Source organism: Melospiza georgiana, chromosome 1, assembly GCF_028018845.1.
Source record: "Melospiza georgiana isolate bMelGeo1 chromosome 1, bMelGeo1.pri, whole genome shotgun sequence".
Classification (NCBI taxonomy): Eukaryota; Metazoa; Chordata; class Aves; order Passeriformes; family Passerellidae; genus Melospiza; species Melospiza georgiana.
The window spans coordinates 35,559,295-35,582,787 of NC_080430.1; the positions used below are offsets into that span (position 1 = coordinate 35,559,295).

Genomic DNA, 23,493 nt, shown 5'->3' on the forward strand with positions numbered 1-23,493 from the left:
ACTCAGGAAAAGCACGTCCTATATGATAATGTAGGGTAAGTTTTGTCCCCGCTACATTACTCTTCCTGTGATATCAGATACAGCTGGGAGGAAGAAAAGCAGGAGAGGAGGAGGAGGAGGATTACGTGTGGACAACTAGAAGAAATGAGTGTTTCAGTGCACTGGCCTTCACAGAACTCCTTCAAGTTTGTGCAGAAGTCTTTGGCCTATTCCGCTGCCATCGAGTGCTCCAGTACCTTCCTTCCAATTCAGCAATGGAAAGGGAGTGCTTCTTTCCTTTTTCCTTTTCATCTACATCTCCCAAAGACAAAACAGAAAGAGGAGACTTTCATAACTCCTAGGCATGCAATCCGGTAGGATTCTCTGAATGAAACATAATGTATGACAAGTTTCTGTACCTAGCCAAGAGGTAATGGTACCTCCTGCAGTGTTTTAAATGTGGGCAAACTGTACCACAGGAAAAGCTGATAGTTTCAGACCAGACCAGTGTGCAACCTTTGTACTGGGTCAGTCCAGCCTCGTAGGGTAGAAATGGTTGCTGCTGCACTGGACAAATTCTGCAGAAATTATGTGGACCTTGTTGAAAAGTGAAAGAAATCAAATTAAAGAAACAGGACAAAACCAGGGGTTTTTTTCCTACAGCTCTTGCAGCCTGATCCTCTGAAGTTCTTTTTCTATCTAATCCAAAAGGTGGACAAAGTTCATTTCAGCATTAGCAATCTAAAATCAAGTCTCAGCTGAGACTAATTTGCATGAATAATGAAAGCAGTTTTCAAGTGTGGTATTTTTTATATATATATATATATATATATATATATATATATATATTAAAGTAAATGCTGATATTTTGATTTTTATGGAGCACTACCTAGGTCCCTCTTGGCTTTGTTTTGTGCTTTGAAGTTCAAACTAGTGACCAGCTAGAAGTGGATTTAGTGCCTCCTGACTGCTGTGGAAGCAACTGAGGCAGATACTTAGGACTTAAAATTATTTTGTCTGGCAAGCAATCAAGAGAATATTTGAATATTTTCAGAATAATAAATCAAAGTCACACCTCTGGACAGACAGGACATGGAGATCTAGAGCATTGATTTTTATGCCCATGCCCTGATGAGCAGAAGTACCACAACAGCCCATTGTTGACTTTCCACCAATCTCAGGCTGACATTGCCATCATTCAGGTCCAAGTGACACAGATTTGTCTGAACTGCTTTATAGGCAAGCAAGGCAATGAAAAACACCGTTTTACATTTCTACAGCTGAACAGGTGTTCCAGAGAAATCCAGTGAAGACGGGCCTGCCTCTCAGCCAGCTGAAAATACCATCCAAAGGCTGCTGGGCAGACCAGAGCCCACATTATGATTTTTAAGTTAATTTATCAGCATCATCATTCTTGAGACACTTGCACATGACAAACTCGGGGTGCCCCATTCCTCCAGCTGTCTGGGAGGCTGCTCCACTGCAACTCCCTTGCCCTGACAGAAACATGGAAGGCTCATTAGGGCAAGACCTTAATATTCCCATCTTAAAGCAGCCTTGGAATAAATCCAGAAGAAAACAAGATTTAATTTTTTTCCTAGCAATCAGGGATACAAAAGCCAAGGGTGCCCATCCAACTCCAAGGGCAAGGCCCTCAGGGCACTGCAGGGAAGAAGTGGTTTGGCAGGTGGATGTGTTTGGGACGGGGTAGTGCCATCTTTTTTCCGTGCCATGGGGCAGCATTGTGGCATCCACGTGGGCTTTCAAAAATAGCTTTGGCTCTGCCGAGGCACCAGCATGTGGGAGGGTGCGCCAGGCTGCAGCCGGACTTCACCCTCGCACCAAAGCCGCCGCGCTCCAGGGCTGGGGGTGGAAAGCGGGGCCCGCGGGTGGGCGGGCTGAGTATGTGTGTGCATGTGTGTTAAATTACTACTTTTAAAAATATACATTTATTTTTATTCCCTCATGAAGACCGGGGCGGGCTTTTCCCCCCTCAGGATCCTAAGATCCCTGCCCTCCTTTCCCCGCCCCCGCCAGGGGAGACGGGCGGCCGCCGTACCTGGCGCCCTCTGCCCGGGAGGAGCCGCCCGGGCCCCGTCGGCAGCGGCGCCGAGCAGGTGGGCGCGGCGGGGGCGCGGGGCGGGGCTGGGGGTCCCCGGTGCCCCGGGCCCCCTCACAGCTCGGCCAGCCTGGAGTGCCGGGCGGGGGCGCGGCCGCTGCCTCCCCTCAGTCCCCGCTGCGGCCCGGGCCGGGGCTGGGGCTTCCCCGGTGCCGCAGGGTCAGAGACGACTCGGCGGGCAAAGTTGGTGCCGCGGCTGGGCCCTGGCCCCGGGCCGCGTCCGGCCGGCGGGGCAGCGGGGGGCCGGGTGACCGCGACACCCGCGCCCCTGGGATGTGGGTGCTCCCGGCGGCGGAGGAGGAAGCGCGGCTGAGGTCAGGCACGGGCTGTGCGCGGTGCTGCTCCTCTGTTGTGTCAAGCAGAGGGGCTGTTTTCCTGCGGCGGTGGATGGCAAGAAGTTGTTTGGTTTTTTTTCCCAGTTCTCGTCATTGAAGTAGATGTGCTGGAATAGGTCAGCCGAGAAAACGGGGCTGAGTGATTGTGAAAAGTACCGTGTATTAACTACTTATGTACATATTGGAGGGGGAATGCTGGAGAGATGTTGGAAAGAAGCTCTTAAAGGTTTAATAATAATTAACATGGATAAAATCGAGACTAAAGTCTAGTGACTTTCGCGTCAGCCTGCTGTTGCTAATTCAGAGTGACAGGGAATGTGTTGGTAAAGGGTAGCACGCGGATTTTTATTTCTCTTTGGATATGCTCAGGGTTTGCAAAGACATAGAGATGATGGGTTATGTGACAGCCTGTATCTCTGGGGTTGGGAAGGGGGGCCGGGCTTGTGTCGCTCAAGAAATTCAGGAGCTTGAGAATAGGGAGAACACATGAGACCTGCGTGCCTTTGTTTTGTTTGGTTCTGGAAGTGGAATATTACTAAGCGAGGTTTCTGAAAGATAGCAAAGTAAGTCTGATTTAGGAGAGGAAACTGATATAAGGTAAAGTTTGATGATTTTTGCACAGAACAGTCTTGGGGTGGTCTGGATTTATGGGCTAAAGTCTGCAAGTGCTCCTGCTGATTCAGACAGTGACATTTTGCTGAAATTGCCATAGCAGTGATACCTGTTACTGTGCACGCTGCATGAATCGAGTCGTTGAACTGCTTCCTGATACAATCAGTGTTTTCAGTTTCTCCATCTGTGTATGCGGTGCAAGTTCCCGTTTATTTCACAACGTGTGTTTGTACAGTCTTTGTTAACATCTTCAGTTCGCGTGCTTTGTACTGAAGGACAAGCCATGGGGCAGATGATAAAGGAAATGAATGCAGCTTTAGTGCGTGATGGCACTCGGAGCCGGGACACTTGCTGGGCACTTGTGTGCGTGGGGATGGTTCCTGTTCCCTGTGAGCCTGTGACCCAAAGCGTGTCCCGGCTGGAATGCGCAGGCGGTGCTGCCACCCACGGCTCGTACGGGACAGTGCCCTGCGTGCAGTGGAGAGGCTGAGTCTGCTTTGCTGGCAGGTACCGGCTTCCATGTGCAAGATAACATATGAGGAGCTCAGTGTGGGACACTTAGAGCAGATTGCGTAAGTGTGGTTTTTTAATTGATAGACTGCTTTGGCTGTTTTGCTGTAGATAATGACGGCAAAATCTGGGTTAGACTCATGACCAGAAAGAATGCTGTGGGAGTTGATGTTTTTCCTGGACAAGATGCAGGTTACGGAATGGGGCTTGCAATTGAAGTATGAAACTTTTTTTATTTGTCTTTTTTAATAAAGGATATATATTCTCTAAAGACAGGGGTGTATAAATAGTTTGACCAGCTTTGCATACAGACTTTGGTTGCTTAGGGGCAGATGCAATGTTTAATTCATTAGCTGCAGTGCTCAAGTTATTGCTGGTTTGGATCTATGCCTGAAAATAATTGAGATGCACTTGAAATTCAGATTCTATGATTGTACTGCCCTGGAAAGGGCAAGATATGACTGTATTTATCAAATCTTGTATAATACAAAGCAACTTCCTCTTTTTTTCTCTCTCTCCTTCCCCACCTGTAAGAGGAAATATATATAAATAAAGATCCTGTAACATCTCCATTTCTGTTACTGCAGTAGGGGAATGTACCGTAAATGTTTGGAGTCTCTACATAATGAATACTAAATCTGAACTTGCAGAAAGTATGTCGATAGTTGGTTTTTTAACAGTAAATCAAAACATAGCACTATCACATCTCAGCAGTCACAGCATAAAAGTCAGCACTGTTTGTTGAATGTCCTGACAGGATATAGCCAGATGCTAATAGTTATCAGCATTTTTGTCTTAGTAATTTTATTGCTTGATGAGGTCTGTATTTTGGGAAACTCATTGTCCTCTGAAAAGAAGACCTTGAACAGAAAATAATATCTTAGTCATAACAAATAGAAAAATATTTGCACATTTTAAGAGACAGATTTCGAGAACTCCAAAGTAGGATAACACAGTTTAGTATTTTACATCTAAAAAAATTAACTTATGTTGAGTATTAAAAATTTTTGTATTAATATTTTAAAATATTTTAGCTCCAAAGGGAAGCAAAACAGAGAAAAGACTGATATGAAATCTCTTTGTTTATAAGTCATAACTCACCTATAATAATTATTTTTTCAGACACATTTGCTTTTGTGGAAGCTTTTCTTCTCTGTGACTGGGAGTAGTTCTGTTCAGTCATGCGAAGTAGGTGAGACTGGACAGGCTCAGCTCAGCTTTCTTGCCCTGTAAGTTACTGATCCTGCATGTGTGTGAGCATCTGCTGCATTATTATGTGGGTATTTTATGCAGTTCTTTTAAGTTCTAATAAACGAGATCACAGATGAAAAGTTGAAGCTCTGGGGAAAATGATGCTAGGCTCTGCTGCACCAGAATAAAAATTCTCATCTTCTTCAGAGTGTATGTGAAATTAGTATCTAAATAAACATAACAATCAAGTGAGATAGCCAGTAAAGTCTTTTATCTAGAAGTCTTTCGTACTCACATTACACTGAGTTACCAGTGGCTGCCAAGCAGTTTTGAGATGCAGCTTTCTGGTCTGCCTTTAACACTGTTCTTACAGATCTTCCTCAATTAGTCTATGTTCTTACACAAAGTAGTTACTGTCTTTGTGGGACTGAAGCTTTTTGAAAATAGGCATATAGTAGCAAACCTTAATGGTACTTCACAGTTGCTTTTTTATCTGTGGTCATTCTGCATCAGGGTTGTCTGGTGGCTTCATAGCCAGGATGAACAAAGATAAAAAGAGTGCTATATTTGCAGACAGAATAAAACGTCCTTGGGGCTTCCAGATTGGAAAGAAACTGTATTTTTAGGCAAAATTTTATTTTTTTGCATACGCCCACCTTAATTTGACTTCTGAGTATTGTGAACTCATTCAGTATTACATACATGACAGCTGTAAAGCTGCCTTTTGATTGCTTTGAAAGAATGTAAAACAGCTAAAAGATTTCCACAAGATGCAAAAAGCATATTTTCATGCCATGGTAATTGAAACAACAGCTGAAATGGATTTCACTACCAGAAATATCTCCCTCTCAAATAAGGTCATGCATGGACAGCCTAATTCTTCTTTGCATTGACCCTGTGTCATCTTTCCCTGTTGTTACAAATAGATAGATAACTCTCTGTGGTGTGAATGGTGTCACTCTGCAGCCAGCCCAGGCAGAGCAGAGCAACATAGCAGCTATGCTATAGCTACAGGGTAAGTGCTGAAGTGAAAAGTGGGGGAAAACTGGGCCAAAAGTCCCTACGTGATTACGTTCTCTAAGCCTAAGAACAGAAAATTCAGCATGAAAGCGCTTGCTCAGTCCTGACCCTGCTCTTACAAGTGTCCAAGAAAGCTAAACAAAGTGTGTCTGCTCTGCAGCTTCTGTGTAATAGATATTCTATATCCTCCATTTACCCTGGTGGCAACTGCCGTGCCTGCCTTGACAAATGGATGTGTTGGCTGGAAATTTACAGTGCTAATGCTTCATTCATAAGAGAGGGGTAGAATGAAGGAAGTGAATGAATAGGTTTAGAGATAGTAACCCCTTTGTGTTGCTGCCTTTCACAGGTCTGTAAATGACTGCTGTACCATTTAACTTCTAGTTACTATATCATGTTTTCCTCTTTTCATTATAAGTAACAAAAAGAAAAAAGAGGAGGACAGAATATAGTACTGCAATCACAAAGGAGGTCTTGGGGTGTTTTGTTCCTCTTTTGTACCCTCATTGTTTTAAAGCTATATGTTACTGCTTTCCTAACTGGCATAGTTATGTGTGAGAGAAAAATATGTATGCAGCAGCACTACTGATGTGTATAAAATAATCCTGGCAGGTTTTTGGCTTTTGTCCAAGTCACTTACACATTTTTATATGCTAAAGAAGAAAATAAATAATGCTATGTCTGTTCAAAATCGGTGGATCTGCTGTGTTAGTTGAGTAGACACGTAAAGAAAATCATAAGTATAAAAGGCAAGACAGGCTTACATACCAGCAAAACAGACTGGGGTTTTGGCAATTTATTTTCAGAGGGAATGTTTGCTTCTCTTGGGGATATGTAAATTACTGCAAAAATATCTGTCAGATTCTGCCTAGGATTTGGATAGAAAGTTGCTTTTATTGGTCAGTTGTGTGAGTGTGAACAGCTTAACATGTTAGTGATGTTACTTCTGTTGCTGCAGATCATATATCTTGGAGTATTTTAAGAGTTAAACCCTAAAGAACTGATCTCACTTCTACTGAAAACAAAGGAAAAATTGGCAATATAAAAATAAGAGATGGATTAGCCCCTAGATTAGTAAATTGGCGGAGGGGGTGGGAAATATCTGTGTAAGGTACTGTGTGAGTGATAGATGTGGGGCCTAGCAGGGCATTTAATGCAGAATGAAAGCCTTTTTTAGCCTTGAAATGACTAAGTAGCAAGGAAATTATGCAAAAGCAGATTGTACAAAATATCCTTGGATCAAGTGATCATGAGTTTACATTGACTTAACAGTAGGATAAATTATGCAGTCCCATGTGGGGGTACTTGGGTTTGCTCTGAACAGACTGTACCAAGAGTTGCAAAGGCCTGGAGTAGTTGCAAAATGAGTATGTTGTGGTTACTTTGCTCCTTTCCTCTGCCCTGACTGTTTGACCTTCTTGTTTTTCTCCAGTACTTCAATCTTTTATCCAATCCATCAGGTGGAGCTTAGTTCATCTGCTCTAATACTTACCAGTTCTAGTCAGGATGTATATCCTCATATCTCCTAGAATCACATTTTCTGGTTTTTTTCAGAGCTGGATCAGCCTAGCTCTGCATTCCTTCTGTTTTTCTCAGTACTAGTAGCCTGTGCTGAACCTTTAGTATCATCATGCAGAGTTACTTAATTTTACTCCATATGCAGTGTTTCTTTCCCCAGGGCAGACAGCTGTACCTTTTAAGTGAAATGCCTCTTTTGCCTTGCCTTGCCTTGCATCAACAGCAGGCAAAAGGTGCAGTGAATGGTGGCAAGGGCAAAGAAAGTGAAGAGTGGGAATGGAGAGACTGGTAAACCACTAGGAAAGGGGAGAAATACTCACAAAGTGAAGTAAAGAAAGAGGATGGGCCAGATCCAGGCTGGTTAATGTGAAAGCTGAAGGCCAAAGCCAGCATAAAACTTGACACCAGAATTCATGGAAACAAGTGAGTCTCATCTTTAACCTGCTTGGTCTGATGGTAGCAGATACTGATTGCTCTGCAAGTATACTTGGGAGCTATTCAAAGAAAACCACTTTTCTCCTTTGTGCCTATGAAAGATACAAATGCAAAAAAAAATTCTATTGCCATTTAATCACTAGAATAATTTTCCTTATTCATCAGGCAGCAAAGCTAGTTGAGTATTTTTGAATCCCTGATGTTCGTTGCTTATGCCATGTGTACAGGAATGTATCAATCACAATTTCCTCTCTAAATATAATGCCTTTCCCAGGGAATTACCAGTGAAGACCTTTCGTAAGTCAAAGGGCTGAAACTTCAGTTTAATAAACTCATATTGTTTTTCTCTCAGCACTTTGTTTTATTAGCAGTTCAGGACTAGGCCTACAAATCAAAACATCTTTTATCAGGAAAATTTTTTTTGTTGCAGTTGCAAATGACTGCAATTTGCTGTTCATTGTGCAAAGTAAAATCATTGTCCTGAGTAAATGGATGTAAGATTGGAGCTAGGTACTTTGTGCACTTCCTTTAAAAACAGCTAACAATTTTCTGTACAAGAAAGATATTTACACCTTTATGCACATAGGCAGTTTGATCTCAGCTTTGACGCTTAAGGGAGAATAAGAACATATTGCATATTATTTTTTCAGAACAATGAGCTAGTTAAAATAACAAAAATGCAATGTTATGGTAGCATAGCAAGGCTTTCTTAATAACATAAGAGTTTATAGTTATGTACTTGTACTTACGGAAGCCTTACCCTGGTGTAAAGAACATCTGAGATGAAGCTAGCAATTATGTCACTGAAATGGGACAGCAGCTTCAACAGGATTGACAGAAAAGGGCATGAAAGTGAGAATGAATGTTCAGAAGTTTAATTTTTTAGGCCATTAGGGCTAACATTTTTACCACTGGAACAGAAATTAAGTAATCCAAATTTCACTGAAAACTGGAATCAAAGTTTCCCATTCTTTCTTTGAGGTGAGGATTTCCCTGACAGCTTACTCCTGCAGGTGACCCGATCGTTGTGTTTTACATCCCTTGTGAAAGGCAGTTCTCCTTAGCACATACAGTGACCACAGTCCATGCTGGGGCCTAAAACTGTATTGTAGGAAAGCATGGTGCATGTTGAATTGCAAAATTTATTCTTATTGCATTGCCCGTATTAGACTGTTTTTTAAGCTGACAGCTGTCAGCCTGACATGACATGACATGCATGCAGGTTTCTATAAATTTATCATTTCAAGATGTAAAGCTGTGAAAATCAGAGCTCTGATAAAATATCATGTGGTTGAAAGTGGAGATTTCAGAATTATTTAGGAGCTGGATTTTTAAAGTCCTCTAGTCTTCCAATATCCATATTTGCAAATTCTTTTCACTTGACTGGCAGTTTAAAACAAGGTTTGAGCTGTATGTAGCAAATATAGAAGAGCAAGATGCTGAATACTGTCTTGTTTGCATTTTCCATTTTGATGCTAGCTACTTAATTGGAAAGCAAAACTTTCTTCTCTTAAAGGAATTGGCTAAACAATGTTTGGAAATTTTTTTTGTAGAAACCATTCTGTGTACAAGTATACTTTTCAAACAACTTGGTAATATAAAAATGATAGTCAATATATGAATAACTATAAAGGAATAGTTCATTAATAATGATGTGAAAACATACAATTAGCTTCTTAGCAGAGGCTGCAAAATTTGCAGATGTTAACCTGAAACATCAAATTACCTCTTCAGAGAAAGATCAAGCACTGCTCACACTGATACTCTTGAGGAGTATAAGAGTAAACAGTTGTCTTCAGAATGTGGCTGTGACCTTGAATGTCTACTGAGCTGCACTTTCTTTAGCTTAGGCCAATGATTAACTTTGCTAATGGCTGTATATCAAATTCACCATTGTTTGTATAGCTGGCAGTGAAACAAGCTGTGTCTGTCTTTGTGTGGATGATGCAGTTTTAATTTCAAGGAAACCCTTTGTATAAATTGTTTCCTTTGAAAACTTATGTCTTTGTGCAAGTTCTAATTACTTCTAATTTACCTCATTTGTCTTTGGGCTCTCTAACTTCGGGTTAACACTACTACAGGCACAACATATTTCTTCTTGGTATGTGTTGTTCTTTTCTCTTAGTCCTTATTTAAAAGAGGATGATGAATTCTCTTATTCTGCTCCCTTACAATCAGTCTTCTCTGACAGATCCCCATGGAGCAGAGGAAGCTACACCCTGAAATAGTCATATGTAGGGATGTGAAGTCATCTGTGCAGCTTTGCCTCTGAAGGGAGGTTTGTCAAGACATAGCACTGCGATTTCTGGCCTCAGCACCACAGGGAACCCAGCAGAGATCTGCCCACAGCACACATGGAAGCAAGGCGTCTTCAAATTCCTGTAGTCTCTGCTGGGTCAGTCCTGGACAGTCTGTGGCAATTTTATCAGGCATCTGACAGAATAAGAGTCATGCTGGGCTTTTTTCAGGCAGAAAGGGGAAGCAGCCCTTAACTGCATTAAGCCTGGTGGAAATAGTCCAAGCTGAGGGGAACTTACAGTCCTTGGCTTAAATTCAGGATAGTGTTACGTGCTGTGAGACAGTCCTACAGACCCTGTAGAAGACAAATGCTGCATAGAAGTGTTTCATCAGGTATTTAATGGAGAAAGAGCCCTTCCTTAAGGTTTGCACATTCCAATGGAATTGAAAAAGTCAGATTCTGCCTTAAGTTGCAGTGATGTAAATGATGACTGAGAGCAGAAATTTCTCTCAAGGTGTACACAATTCTGATGTACAACTGTTAGATGATGAAAGGCTGGAGTTTTCTTAGTCAGCTGTGGGAATATACGTGTGAAAGTCTTAATATATATAAGATGGGTATGTATATGGTATTTGCTTTCCTGCTGTAAATGAAAGTTCTAACAGTTTGACACTTCTACACAGTTCTTAAATGTCTCAAATGCAGCAGAGACTATCAACTATTTTGTGAATGGGGTTATCATTGTAGGATGAAAAAGAGGCAGGATATTCAGAGGCTCTACCTTGATTCTTTCTTGTTCGGTTCTCTAAACACAAAACGTCATACATACTCTCAAAAAAAGAAAAACAAATGTAGCATCCACTGCTTAAATATGAAATGGTTTGATTATCTTAAAATTAGAACCAGCTCTTTCCAAACAGAAGATTTTTCCAAGTCTTTCCCAGTTGTGTGATAGTGACAGCAGGAAACTTGATCTGTGTAACACACATCTGCTGTTCTCTGTTTTAATCTTCCCTGTATCTGCGTGTGTTGTACTGTCTTTAAAAGATCTGTGGAGATCTCATACCAGTGATTTCAGCTGTTCTTCAGTGATGTTTCACAGGAGCAAATGGGCAATTTGCTAATTAAACAATTATGCTAATTGTCTACCTTTGAGATCATGAAAGTTGAGCAGATGCTTATTGATGCTGTTTCTTCACAGGTAATTTTGAAATTATTTGACTTTCCTTTTGAAATATAAGGGCTTAAAAGCTATAATTCAGAACAGTACAGTTTATCAGAAAATCATACTTGATTATATAAAAGTTGTTTAAAAGGTAAAAACATGTTGTGGTTTACTCTTTTTCTTAAGTTTTTAATCAAGAAAGCAAGACGAATACTATAGATAAGCTCTCCTGCACACCATTGAAATATCTCTCTCAGCTTTTCCTTTGAAGGAAGAAAACCTGTACCTTTCCCCAAAGATGAATTACCTACTTCAGGGTGTGCAGCTGCAGTGATTGCAAATCCAGTGGTAATGAATCTGTTATTTTGCAGTCCTTTCTCCAATTTGGTTATAAGAGTCAGATTTTCAATTCCAACCGTGTCGTTTCATGTTAATTACTATACCACCTAAAGACCTAGGGACACTGGCCATTTAAAAAAATACCCCTATTTGGAGTAATTTTAGTACATAAATACATATTATACACATTTAAATAATTGTGATTTTTTTTCCTCTGTCTTTTCCCCTTCTAGACATTGTACTAAATTAAAGGTACAGCTGTTTCGTGCCTTCCCTTTCCTTGATGGGTGAAGGCATTTTAGAATCGTTTATGCAGGCATACCTGTGGTGGTTCTGCTGAATGTCAGTGTGGCAGGAGAGATTTGAGCTGCTGTCCAAAATCCACTGTTTCTTAGTGTGGATCCCTGCTCCCAAGAGGATTTTGTTTTAGTGTGAGCCCTGCACTGAGGCTGTGGCAGTGATGCTTCAGGAGGAGACCTTTGGGAAGCGCTTGGATCAGAGTTTGTACATGTCTGGTAGCTGAATAAAGTGAGACCAAAGCTACAGAAAAGCTTAGGCAGAGGTTTTGAGTTTCCCACAGGCAAATCCAGCACAAGACTGAGAGCAGTTAGTGAAGAAGAAAGATCTGCACCTCCTATGTCTTGTCTGACACTTCAGATTAAATTCTGGGTGAAGACTTTATTTGGGCCTTCAGAAATCTGGAGCTTGAGTTCTTACATTGATGACTGCAGACTTGTTCTTTAACCCAGCTGCTATTCAAGCTCATGCGGTGAGAACACGCAAAGAACAATCTGTGACACCTGAAATTACCAGGTTCAAAATTATCCTTACCAACAGAACAAAAGAAGACCAATTGTTTTGAGATCAGAGAAGAGTAATAATGTTCTCTGAGTGATGAAAAGTTCACTGCCTTGTGAGAAGTAAAACAATTCCAAAAGTATAACAAGTCCTTGCAAATGTACTTTTGAATTGCAGTGCTTATATTCCACGAAGCTGATGCACAGCAGTAGGAGAAACTATTTTGCTTGGAGAGTCATCTGCAGTGGAGTGCAAATGGGATCAAACCAGGAGAAGGAGAAATTAGGCTGCGTGTCAGGCAATCTGAACTAAAAGAGTTATTTGACTGGGAAAGAGCTTCCCAAGGGAAATAATAAAAGCCACATTATTTGGGACACCTAAAATTAGACTTCAGAAAGCACTAGAAAAAATGTACAACCTTGCTTTGGTAGGGAAGTGGACTAGAAAAGGCAGGGTTTTGGATTTTCTTCTCTTTTTTTTTTTTTTTTTTTTTTTTTGTTTGCAATAAATTCTGTAATTGTTGGGCTCGATTCTGTTCTGTGATATTTAAGTCAAGGTAAGATTTACATTGCTTCTTGCCTTAGGAAACTGAGGTTAAACAAAACATATAGCCTTCTCCCCTCCACTTTGCAGCCTTTTCAACTGTATCTTTTTATTTCTGTCCCTCAGGGATAGTTCAGACCCCTCTCTTCCAATTATAGATATGCATATTTAGAGGAGTGGAGAAAGGGCACATGTGCCTTAAGGATCCTTTGTAGCATTTCCCTCTTACCTGGCTCTTACCAGACACTGGAACTGATCAATATGATACTCCTTTTTTTGGATTTAATTCAGAGTTTATTTTGATTGTTATGTGGAAATCCATAAACTTGGCATGTTCTGAAGTTATTGTGTGAAATTACTGACCATGGGGTTTATGGTTATATATATATATATATATATATATATATATATATATATATATATACATGTTTTTGTGTATATATATAATATAGTGAGGGGAGAGGCAAATGAAATAGAGCCTTTAACCAAGGAACAGAGGCCTCCAAGTAATGTGTGTTGATATATTGAAAGTGCTGCAGCCTTCTCCATAAATTTCTTTCAATACAGTCCATGTGATATTGCTGCAGTAATACAAAAGAAGTTATCATAGCCAATCCTGCATATTAAAAAGTGTAGATTGTGCAGTCATGACTAAATGTTAAGAGTCAAATGTTTTTTATTGTAAGTTAGCTTGAAGATTCCTGTCTTTATCAGCATACACTGTCTACTTGTGAGATGGCAGTGCTCCTTTCAAAGCCCACTCGAACAAATAGAGCCTCTATGGTTCTTCATTGTGTAGGCATTACCCTGTAATAGTTCTGGTATAAAACTATGAGTTTTAATGTGCACACAAAAGCATGCCAAGGTCAGGACATTGAGCCTCCAAATTTGTGGTAAGAGACTAAAGAAGGCATGTCAGCAGGATTTTCTGAAAGATGGTTCATTTGTAGAGGGTTTGAAAAAACGAGAGGAAAGCTATATGGTGTCTCCAGTATTTCATTCAAGGGCTGTGTGTTATAGCCTCACAGAATGCATTTAGCCCCAGTGCCGCTGGACAGAAGTATATGGGACTGGGATACATGGTGAACACTTCCTCTTCTCTGAATTTTGTATTGTAGTTTCTACACAGTTTCTAGTCCTTGAATTTAGGCTGCATCATTTGGAGGAACAAGTGCTGGGGCAGGGACTGGTGGAGAGGGAGCTAGAAAAGTCATCTGATGGCATTTCAGGCTGTGACTTTTAAATAGCAGGAGCTGATTCCCATTTCCTTTCTCCCACTGCTGCTTGTCTCCAATGTGCTCTACCTCCTGTTGCCATTCATGTGGTCTGCCACAGGAGCGTGGGCTGTATTTTTTTTCCTAATTTGACTAAGAGCATATTTCCCATTCTAAATCCTTAATGAAGACAAAAGGCCTGTATTGCAGGGTAGGAAGATACTAACCCGAAACATATTATTAGCTGGGAAGACTCATTCTCCTTATGTCCATGTTTTTGAATGGTTTAATTGAGGAAAAGAGATATCTTCTGATGATGGGTTTTTGAATAGGGCAACAATGAGAGTGGAATGATGGAGATGCTGTGATACCAGCTTTCTTGGAAAGCTTCATTAAGAGATTATTAAAGTGATTGTAACCGATTCTGTTACAGATCAGAGTGCTTTGATCAGCCAGCCCTTTGCATAGCAATCTCTCAAGGGAGAAAATGAGTGTTTCAGATGCTCTGCACATTTAATTTTGACTGATCTCTCATTAAGTATTTTACAAGATAGAAAAGGAGAAAAATACTCATGACATTATTGGGATATTGTTCATGTACTCTAGGTAGGAAATGAACAAGTCTGCATGTACATTTTAATTTCACTGCCTCTTCCAATCTAACTCTCTAGCAAAACAGCCAAATATTCCACTCAAGACTATAACTTGCCTCATTTCTATGCTATCTCTCTCAAACTTTTCCAGATTTAACTGTCATGCCTTCTCCCTACACAGATGATTCTGGAAAAGCATGGAGTGCCTGTTTTTAAAAATGAAGGGAGAAGGAAGGGGAATAGGTTCTGGAAATTATGGTCTTTTTAACTTAACATCAATTTCTAGTAAAACATTAAAATGTGAAAAATGTTTCTAAGACCTTTCAGGAGTCAGGGAAACAAATTATGACCTAGAGAGATGTATAAAGAGTAAATGTGAGAAACCAATGTAATTTCTTGTTAAGATAAAGCCTTGCAGAAAGAAAAGACAGAGCATATTACATATTTTGTGTTATAGTAGGGCTTTTGACACTGTTTCATATGACATTGTGAAGAGTCTCAGAAAATAATCATGACATGATGGATGTAGAACAAGATGTAAAATTAGATGTGTTTGGAGCCTATATCTAAGTGTCACTATCAAAAGATTTCAAGCATGGCTTGCATAGGCCTCCTTTGGCACTGCCTAGTATTTTCATTTGCAACTTCAAAATACAGGGGTTTCTTGTTAACTTTAATGATGACTGAGTCATGCTGAGGGCATGGTAGGTATGAAAATCAGTGAGTGATGCACTGTCATTCTACAAAAGATTTTTTTTAAAAAAAGAAAAGCATATAGCTTTTGTTGGAAGATATGTGCCTTTTTGTCAGTGTATTACTAAAGAATTGTGAAAATTAACATTTAAAAATGGCAGGAAAACCACTTGACTTTAACACTTGAGATGTCTGGTCCTTGATATTATATAATTTGGTAATTGAAGCATTAATTTGCAGAATTATTTCTTTATTTATTAAATCATGAGGGGCTTATAAAGTCCCTTACTCTCTCCTTAGAGCAGCAAACCTCTGGCTTAAAGTCAACTGAGGTTTTGTCCCAGCAGGAGCGTCTACATGTGGTCGGCTGTGATTTGTTCTCTGCAGAATTGCATTTCAAGGCTGTGGGCTAGGTTAAGGCAAGATGTAATAGTTGGACAGGCTAGCATCTATGAATTTGGTACTCATGGCACTGGTCCAGATCCGTGAACTTGTTCTTTAGATGTATGTTGTCATCATAACTGTAATGAGGCTGCTCGTGCTGTACTTTTGGAAGCAGTGCAGTATAAAAGTCTTCACTCTGCTGAGAGCTAGATATTTTGGCCGATCTTCAGCTTGCAGTGTATAAACCCATTCCTCTCTGTTTTTCTTTTTATTCTTCCACTTTTCCTTTTCCTCCCTTCCTTCTCCTCAAGGACATAGACTGGCAATATTTTTCACAACTGGGTGAAGCTAGAAATCTGAGCAGATGCCTGTGCCACCACCGCCGCCGCCACCTCCTCCTCCACCACCTCCACCACCACCTTCTGCAGGGCCCCCTCCACCACCACCACCTTTGGGAGGGCCCCCTCCACCACCACCACCACTGGTAAGATTGACTTTTCATTTCTGTGTGCAAAAGCTTAGCTGTAGTAGTCAGCTCAGAGCCCACAGGGTTTTGGCATGGATATTCATAGCAAGTATCTGGGGCAGATGTTTGTTTTGCTGGCACTGATTCTGTTCTGATTACAGCAGTGATCTCAAGAGTGGGGTGTGTGAGATGATCCATTGATATGTGGGATGAAAATACTGCAACTTCAGTCATATATGTGAATATTTTATAAAGAAATAAACCTATGTGTTTTGGGGTGCATGCTCAAAAATTTTGTTACTGCTAGGAGTGCATGATCAAAAGGTTTTGAGATGATTAGAGTGCATATGGTGAGAATTTAGCATTTGTGAATTCTTTTCCAGCCAAAGGGAATTCATTTTTCTATTGGTAATGCTACAGATGGTAAGTATTAATTTCTTCCCCCTTTTTCTTACAGCTCCTATTAAGACTCACGGTGTTCAGCTGTACATTTTGCCCTTTCTAGCACACAGTGTCTTCCTGGGGATACAGCACAATATTCTTTTGTACATGTGCAGGAACAATTACAGCTTGTAGCAGATCATTACTGTGTGTGTCATGAAGTAGAACATGTGCCTTGCCAGCATGTTTGCAATAAGAGGAGGATGCTGTGGGTGAACTTTCAGGGTATTACATTTTCATACCTTCACAATCAATTACTGTACTTATTGTAAAACCTGTTTAAGTAATTCCTTGAATTCTGTGATCTGTTGGTCATAACCTGTTTCTGCATTGAAATTCTTAGACTTTTTTTGAAAAAGGGAACCTGGCACGGTTTGTTCTAGTCATAAAATCTCCCCTGACTTTTTTTCATACGTTTTTCCGTCACTGCTGTGGTTATTTGCAGAGTATGTTAGACTGTGTAGCAAAACAGTACATGGTACTTAAAATGTACTTCAAATGTACTTCAAGTTTATTTTTTTTTAAGAACTACATTTCTCTGTTGCATTCCTTGGCATCTCTGCCTGTTTCGTTCCCAGGAAGGTTGGTTGATTTTGTTTGGTATTGTTCATAATGCTCTTATTTTATCTTTTTTTTCCAGAAGGAGGTTTCTTTGCAAGTTTCTTTCTGCTACTTTACAGGCTGAACAATTTTGTAAAACTCCCCATGAGTTGTGGAGATGAGGAGGAGGAGGATAAAGACAGCAAATCAAATAAGCAGTGTTTGATTCTTTTCAGCATTCAGCTTCAACTTTGGCACCAGGAGCAGTGTTTCCAATTAGCAATTCTTCTGGGCTGGTACACAACCTATACTTAGATGCTGAAATAAGTGGGCTGCATATTGTGAGCAGCTTAATGCTCACAACTGCAATTAAACTCAACAGAAGCTACAAATGTTCTTATCCTAATAAATTTAGATCAGTAAAGTATCTAGAGACATTTTTAGATTCCTCTAACATACACCAATTATAAATGACTAGAGAAAGCTAAAAGGACCCCTAAGGGTCATTATGAACAAGTTTAGGATTTTTGTTTCCGCTTCCCTTTTCTGAAAATTAAACCCACTCCTGTGGCAGGGTTTTGATACAAGATGGCTTGTTTTCATATTGTAGTTGGATCATTCTGTTTCAAATGGATGGTCTCTGTATAAGACATGCAGAATTTTGAGTCTGCTCCATCTTGGTGACCTGATACATACTAGATGTGTTTCTAGTTATTGTCTGATGTTGAAGCTTTGCTTTTAATAAGTCTTGATACTAAAAACAGTACATGAATCAACACAAATAATAAAATAGCATGGTAGGACATTGTTTTTTCTGCAACAGCAAAATTACTTTTCCCTGTCAAAACTGAATGAGAGACAGGATCAGGAATCTGCCTGGTGAGTTCAGCAGAAGCACAGAGTAGGAGGCTGCCCTCCAGCTGGTGCCAAGTTACAGAGTAAAACCTTATAGTTGGGGAGTCTTCAGAAACTTGCTACAGACCCTATTTTCTTTTACTGGTAAGCCCTTTTCTAGAAATATTTGTCTTTTACAGTTGCTGATCTCCCCAGCTGTTGTTACAGCTGCTAGATCTACAGCTGGGGATGGAAGAAGGAAAATTTTTTACAGGCATATAGCTTTAAGGAAAACCTTCAAAGCAAATAACTTATTATTTGCCCAACAGCTGGAGAAGTTCCAAAGTAAACAGCACAGTGATTTTTATTATACTGGTATGATTAAATCAGAGTACAATTTGCATGTGAGAAATTAAAAGTTAGGTTTTAATTTTACTATTGATATGTGGGTGAGCCACTAGTTTAATTTATGTGATTTATGTTAAAAGAAAAATGTCTGTGTGTAGTGGACACACAGGACCTGTAATTTTTCATGATGCTGTTGCAGGGGTACCACGGACTTGTCTTGCTTTTCTAGTTATGGATGAGAGCTATACTTTCCTCTTGCTTTCACCATCAAGAGATTTTTAGCAGAAGTAGTCACCACATTATGTTTTCTCTGCACATTTTCTTTGCTAATATTGTGAGCCTTGATCCCAAATAATTTTGCAGTCCTTACTTCATGGAAATTCTAATCACTGATGGCACATAACTTTTTTGTCCTGTTGACTCTTAAGGCAGAAGAAACTTCCTTCCTAGTGTTTTTTGGCCTTGTCCCTACTGTTTTCTAAGACTTTTGCACTTGCTGATATTCTGTAAGTACTTGCACTGAATTTTGTTCACAAAAGTTGTTACAAGACAATGCAAAGTGATTTGGAGATGGTATTTTAGACATGCTAAGAGCCAGCTGTGCCCAACAGCCAAAAAAGCTACTGGCTGTTAGACCAAACTTAAAAGGAAACAAATTGCTGGATTTCTCAGGAGGGAATGGTGGGATGTCTGCTGTAGCAGATGCAGGTGGCTGAGTCAAAATGCAAATACAGCTAATTAGATTAATTGACCATGTCTTCAAATGCCTACCTTCTGGGGTTCATAAAGATGAGAGGGGTGAGTAGGCAGAATAAAACTATGCCCTGATGTATTTTCTGGCACTGGCTTATAGAATTCGATTCTCTTTATGTTCCCTTTTCCTCTACACCTTAACAAAGCACACTTACACAGGAGGCTTTTTCTAAAGCTCTTTTAGTTTATGGGCATGCCATGTAAGGTAGGTTGTTTTAGTAGTTTTTGTTGGTGGTCATGGGGATGAGGTTGGTAGTTGTGGGTTATTTTTAAAGCTTTCTGCTCACGAAAAATTTAATTCTATTCCCAATCTATTTCTTTTACCAGTCCTGCCTTTAAGCTTGGCATATGAGGCAACCAGGTTAGTTTTGGCTTGTCATATTTTCTGGAGTGTGTGTCACCACTGAGACGATTCAAATTTTTCTCTACCTAATTTCCCAAGAAAAGGATCAAGAGAGAATTTTGCTTTGATAAACCCTGTTCACTTATTACCTGCAGGGAAGGCTGCTTACTGCTGTGTGGCCTCTGTATATATGAATTTGTAATGTTAAGATCAGTCATCACCTATTAAAATGTTAATATTGGAGGAAGTGTGGATGTGTAGCAGCCCTGCTGGGTTGTGCCTTACTCAGAGATGTTTGTTTAATGATTCATGTGTTTGTGGAGTTTAAGAAAATACTTCTGTTCTCTTTAGAATTGTTATGAATAAAGTCTTAGCATAGAAATTAACCCCCAAAATCACAATGGATCAGATAATTAAAGCTCATAAAGTAGCACCAGGTGTTTATTTGCTGCCTTGTTGCACACTAGAAACAAGGATAGCAGAAGGAGAAAGTAAAATGCTTACTTTGGTGATAGAAATGTGAACCTTGAAACAATGGTGAATGCTAGAATAGCATGTGGATTAAGCATAATAATTACCTCATCCTTATTAAGAGTTCTAAAAAATTAAAAACAGAATGACTGTTGTAGATAAACCTGTCAGTGTTTACCAAGTTTTTTATTCTCTTCTTATTTTCTACTCTGTAATAGAAAACTCAGAAAAGCAATTCCTCATGATATAATGTTATGATAAAATCCTGATTTAAACAGAAGGATTTCTGAGGTTGAGAAAAACATCACCTGATAGTTTTCCTTGGGGAGGGATGTTTTTTCCCCTCCTTCATGCAGTTGTTAGATTGAAAACCTTGCTGAGCTGTTTCCTTCAGCTTCACAAGAATTTCAGAGAGCTACAGTGTTCATCTGAAGTTGTGTGGGAGTTGGTTTTGCTCCTCTGACATTTAGCACTACTGTTCTTTGGAAAGAGAACAAACAGCATATGTAAAACATCTTGGCTGAAGATAATGATGATTTATGGTATTTTGATTTGATCTTACCAAATATAGTATGAGTGAATGTGCACATATGAGCACTCATATGCATAAATTTTTGGTCATGCTTGCTAATTATTTATTGTAAAAATTAAAGTAATCTCTCAAGTTTCTATTCAGACCCCTAGACATGCAAGTGTAATACTGAAAGAACAGCATTGTGCATGGTGCCAAGAGCAAAATAGTTAGGAATGTGTTTATTAAAATTTTCTCTGAGGTGTAAGATCATATTTAGTACTTTGTCATGGAGCCTAGGGAGATACTAAAGCACAGTATTTATTGCTGATAGGTAAAACACACCAGAGTGAGGGAAAGTGCAGGCTTGGTAATCTTGTTGCTGACTGACTGATCATACAGACTGTGCTGAGGGCTGGACAAAGCACAGCTGAAATTTTTGAGTGCCTTGTTCCAGATGAAATAAAGCACACTGATTTACAGTGTTTTAATAATATATCGTATCTCACACCATCTGCTTTCATAAAGAAGTGAGAGTCAATCATGTAGAAAAAAAAAAAGCTGTATCTTTGTGTGGTTTTGTGTGGTTTGACTTAATTTTCAGCTGTTGGAAAATTGAGATTGCATAGCTGTGGTGTCTCAAAGTGTTGCTGCTGTAGCTTTCTCTATTTCTGGTCGAGAAACACAGAAAGAGTAAGTGGGAGCTGTGAAATGTGCGAAAGATGAAAAGAAAACATAAATACTAGACTGTCATTGCTCTGTTTCATCTGGACAGGTACAGGGCATGGATTGCATGTAGTTCCTAGCTGCTAATCTTCTTGAATGCTTCACTTAAGAACTCTTATGTCACTATTTTAAATATATTTAGAGAATGTTCTGCAGGTTTCTTCATAATGTCATATGTCTGAGTGGAATGGAATGCATTTGAAGAGCATTCTTTCTCTTTGTTTTTCATCTATATAATATACAAGTATGGAAATTGCGGAGTGGATTTACCAGCTGTAAATTATCCTGCCCAGGTACCAGAAGCAGCCTAGCTGCAAACAACTAACAGGTTAATTTACCATTCTAACCACAAAGTAATAATGCCCTTAATACCCCATCTCTAGTGTATGCAGTGGCTACATATTACATTCCATCTGTCAATTAATATTATACTTTTAGCCTTTTAATTAAAAGAGAGCTCAAAATTATAGCAGCGCTTGAGTAGGACTTCTCTGAATGGCTGGAAGGTGAGAGTGCAAGAAATGCCAATTTCTCGTTGTTCTCTCTTGGGTTAACCATAATTTTGTGTGGATGCTAAAAGGAGTTTTAGAATGATCAGTAGCTTCTGCACAGGTAACTGGGTATGAGAAATAGCCTAGTGTTCTTAGAGATTAAATTATGATGTGTATAGGTTGTTGCCCGCTGAAGGTTTTGTTGCCCCTTCTAATGGTATCCCTTGTCATTCTGGGGAGTCTGCAGTGGTAGGCAGAGAGAATAAACAGTGCTAGTGTCACCAGCTCCCATGGCAATGTTTTCAGCCTTGTGCTGTTTGACATTTTCATTGCAATGCCAGGCCCTCAGATTTCCTTGTTTATGTAAGAGTTTTCCCTTTCTTTTCATTGATACAGAGGCTATCATGGGACTTTGAATCACAAAATTTTAGAAATCAATAAATGAAGTCCAAAATTAGCTTTTGAAGCCAGTCTCGGGGTATTTTTGGTATTTGACTTGTGATCTTTCTGGACTGCTGGGAAACACTTTTAGAGTAGTTTAAATTTTATACTGCCTTAATTTTGGTGGCTTCTGTTACTGCATGTTTTCTTTTAGTACAAGAATAGTCAGAATTTACATTTAAAATGTGGGTGTCAGAAAGTTAAATACCTACAGAAAAGCTCAGCAGGTACAAATGATCCTACTTATTGTGTTGCATTTTTTGTATTCAGGTACAGAAATCTAGCAACCCACACTGGAAAACCTTAAGTGCACCCTAGTGAATAACCCCCCTGCTCCATTTGAGGCAGGAGCAGTTGAACCCTTTAGTATACAAGATTTTATATTATCTGATACAGTGGTGCTAGCATAAGGGACAGAGGGTTTCTTGGGTGCAGTGGCATTGATTCCTGGTGGTATTTAAAATGAGCACTGGGAACATAGATTTAGAAGAAAGTTGCTCCTGCTACGCTGGTTCTGTGTTTGTTCCCTGCCATTGTGTGTGGTGGTTGCTTTGAGCAGGTGCAGAGCAGGCACCAGGCGCTCTAACACTGAAAGGCCTCACTGCTTGGGACTAAAGCCAGGACTAGGCGGTGGCTGTGGTGCCAGGAAGAGATCTGAAACAACTTTTGCACTGCTTCCCTGGCTGGGAGCTGAGAAACAAGGTCGGGGTAGACTCAGCCTATCTAAGTACACACATTGCTCGGTGACCTTTTCAACCTGAAGGCTCAGACTGCAGAACTTTGTGCCGTGGAGACTGAGATCATGGGTGATCAGTACTGAGCTGGGTGTAGGTGCAATTGTCAAGTGCTGGTCCTGTCATTCTGTTGAAACAATGATTTCATAAGCTGCCAGGAAGCAATTTGGCAGGTTCCCTCATGTGGGTTCCCTCAGAAAAGTTGGCTGGAGAGTGACCCCTCGCATGGGAAGCATTTGAAGCTCAGCTTGCTAGAAGGCTGAGAGAGTGCCATGTTTGCCCAGGCAGACCATGTGCCAAGAATTAATTGGTCTCGTCCTATGCCACACAGCAGAAACACAGAAGTGGCTCTGATCTTCCAAATGACTGTGCAGGTAGAGTCATGCACTGTGGTGAGGTCTGCCATAATTAAAAAGCTTTAAATTAGAGGTCAGCACTCTCTTGTGAACAGAACCAAAACTGTCAGGTACCAGATCTCCCAAGCTTGTTTAGAAAAAAGCAGTTTAAAATACTTAAAATTAAAAAAGACATCTACTTTGTTGTTGAGACTTGTTAGGTTTTTCCTTAAACTGGAAGGGGGGATTATTTTGATTATTTTATTTTGTATTTGACAGTGCATGAGTGAGACCACATCTGATGCATGTGTAATGAAAATACAAGAAGGATGACCGTGTTTTTCTCTATGGTATTCCTGTTTGTGTGATGTG

General features: G+C 40.0%; 1 protein-coding gene across 3 annotated transcripts in view; it reads left to right on the forward strand.

Annotated features, from left to right (window-relative positions):
- Window positions 1-2,335: 2,335 nt before the first annotated feature.
- Window positions 2,336-23,493, forward strand: part of WIPF3 (WAS/WASL interacting protein family member 3) — a 34,757-nt gene continuing 13,599 nt past the window's right edge. For 2 of the 3 annotated variants that reach the window (XM_058033363.1, XM_058033521.1), the window contains exons 1-2: window positions 4,687-4,784; window positions 15,999-16,171. In XM_058033363.1, coding sequence (XP_057889346.1) covers window positions 16,052-16,171 — 120 coding nt within the window. In that variant the 5' untranslated portion in view covers window positions 4,687-4,784; window positions 15,999-16,051. Of the gene's footprint in view, window positions 2,413-4,686; window positions 4,785-15,998; window positions 16,172-23,493 lie in introns of those variants that run through there. The other variant, XM_058033443.1, reaches the window with a different exon arrangement.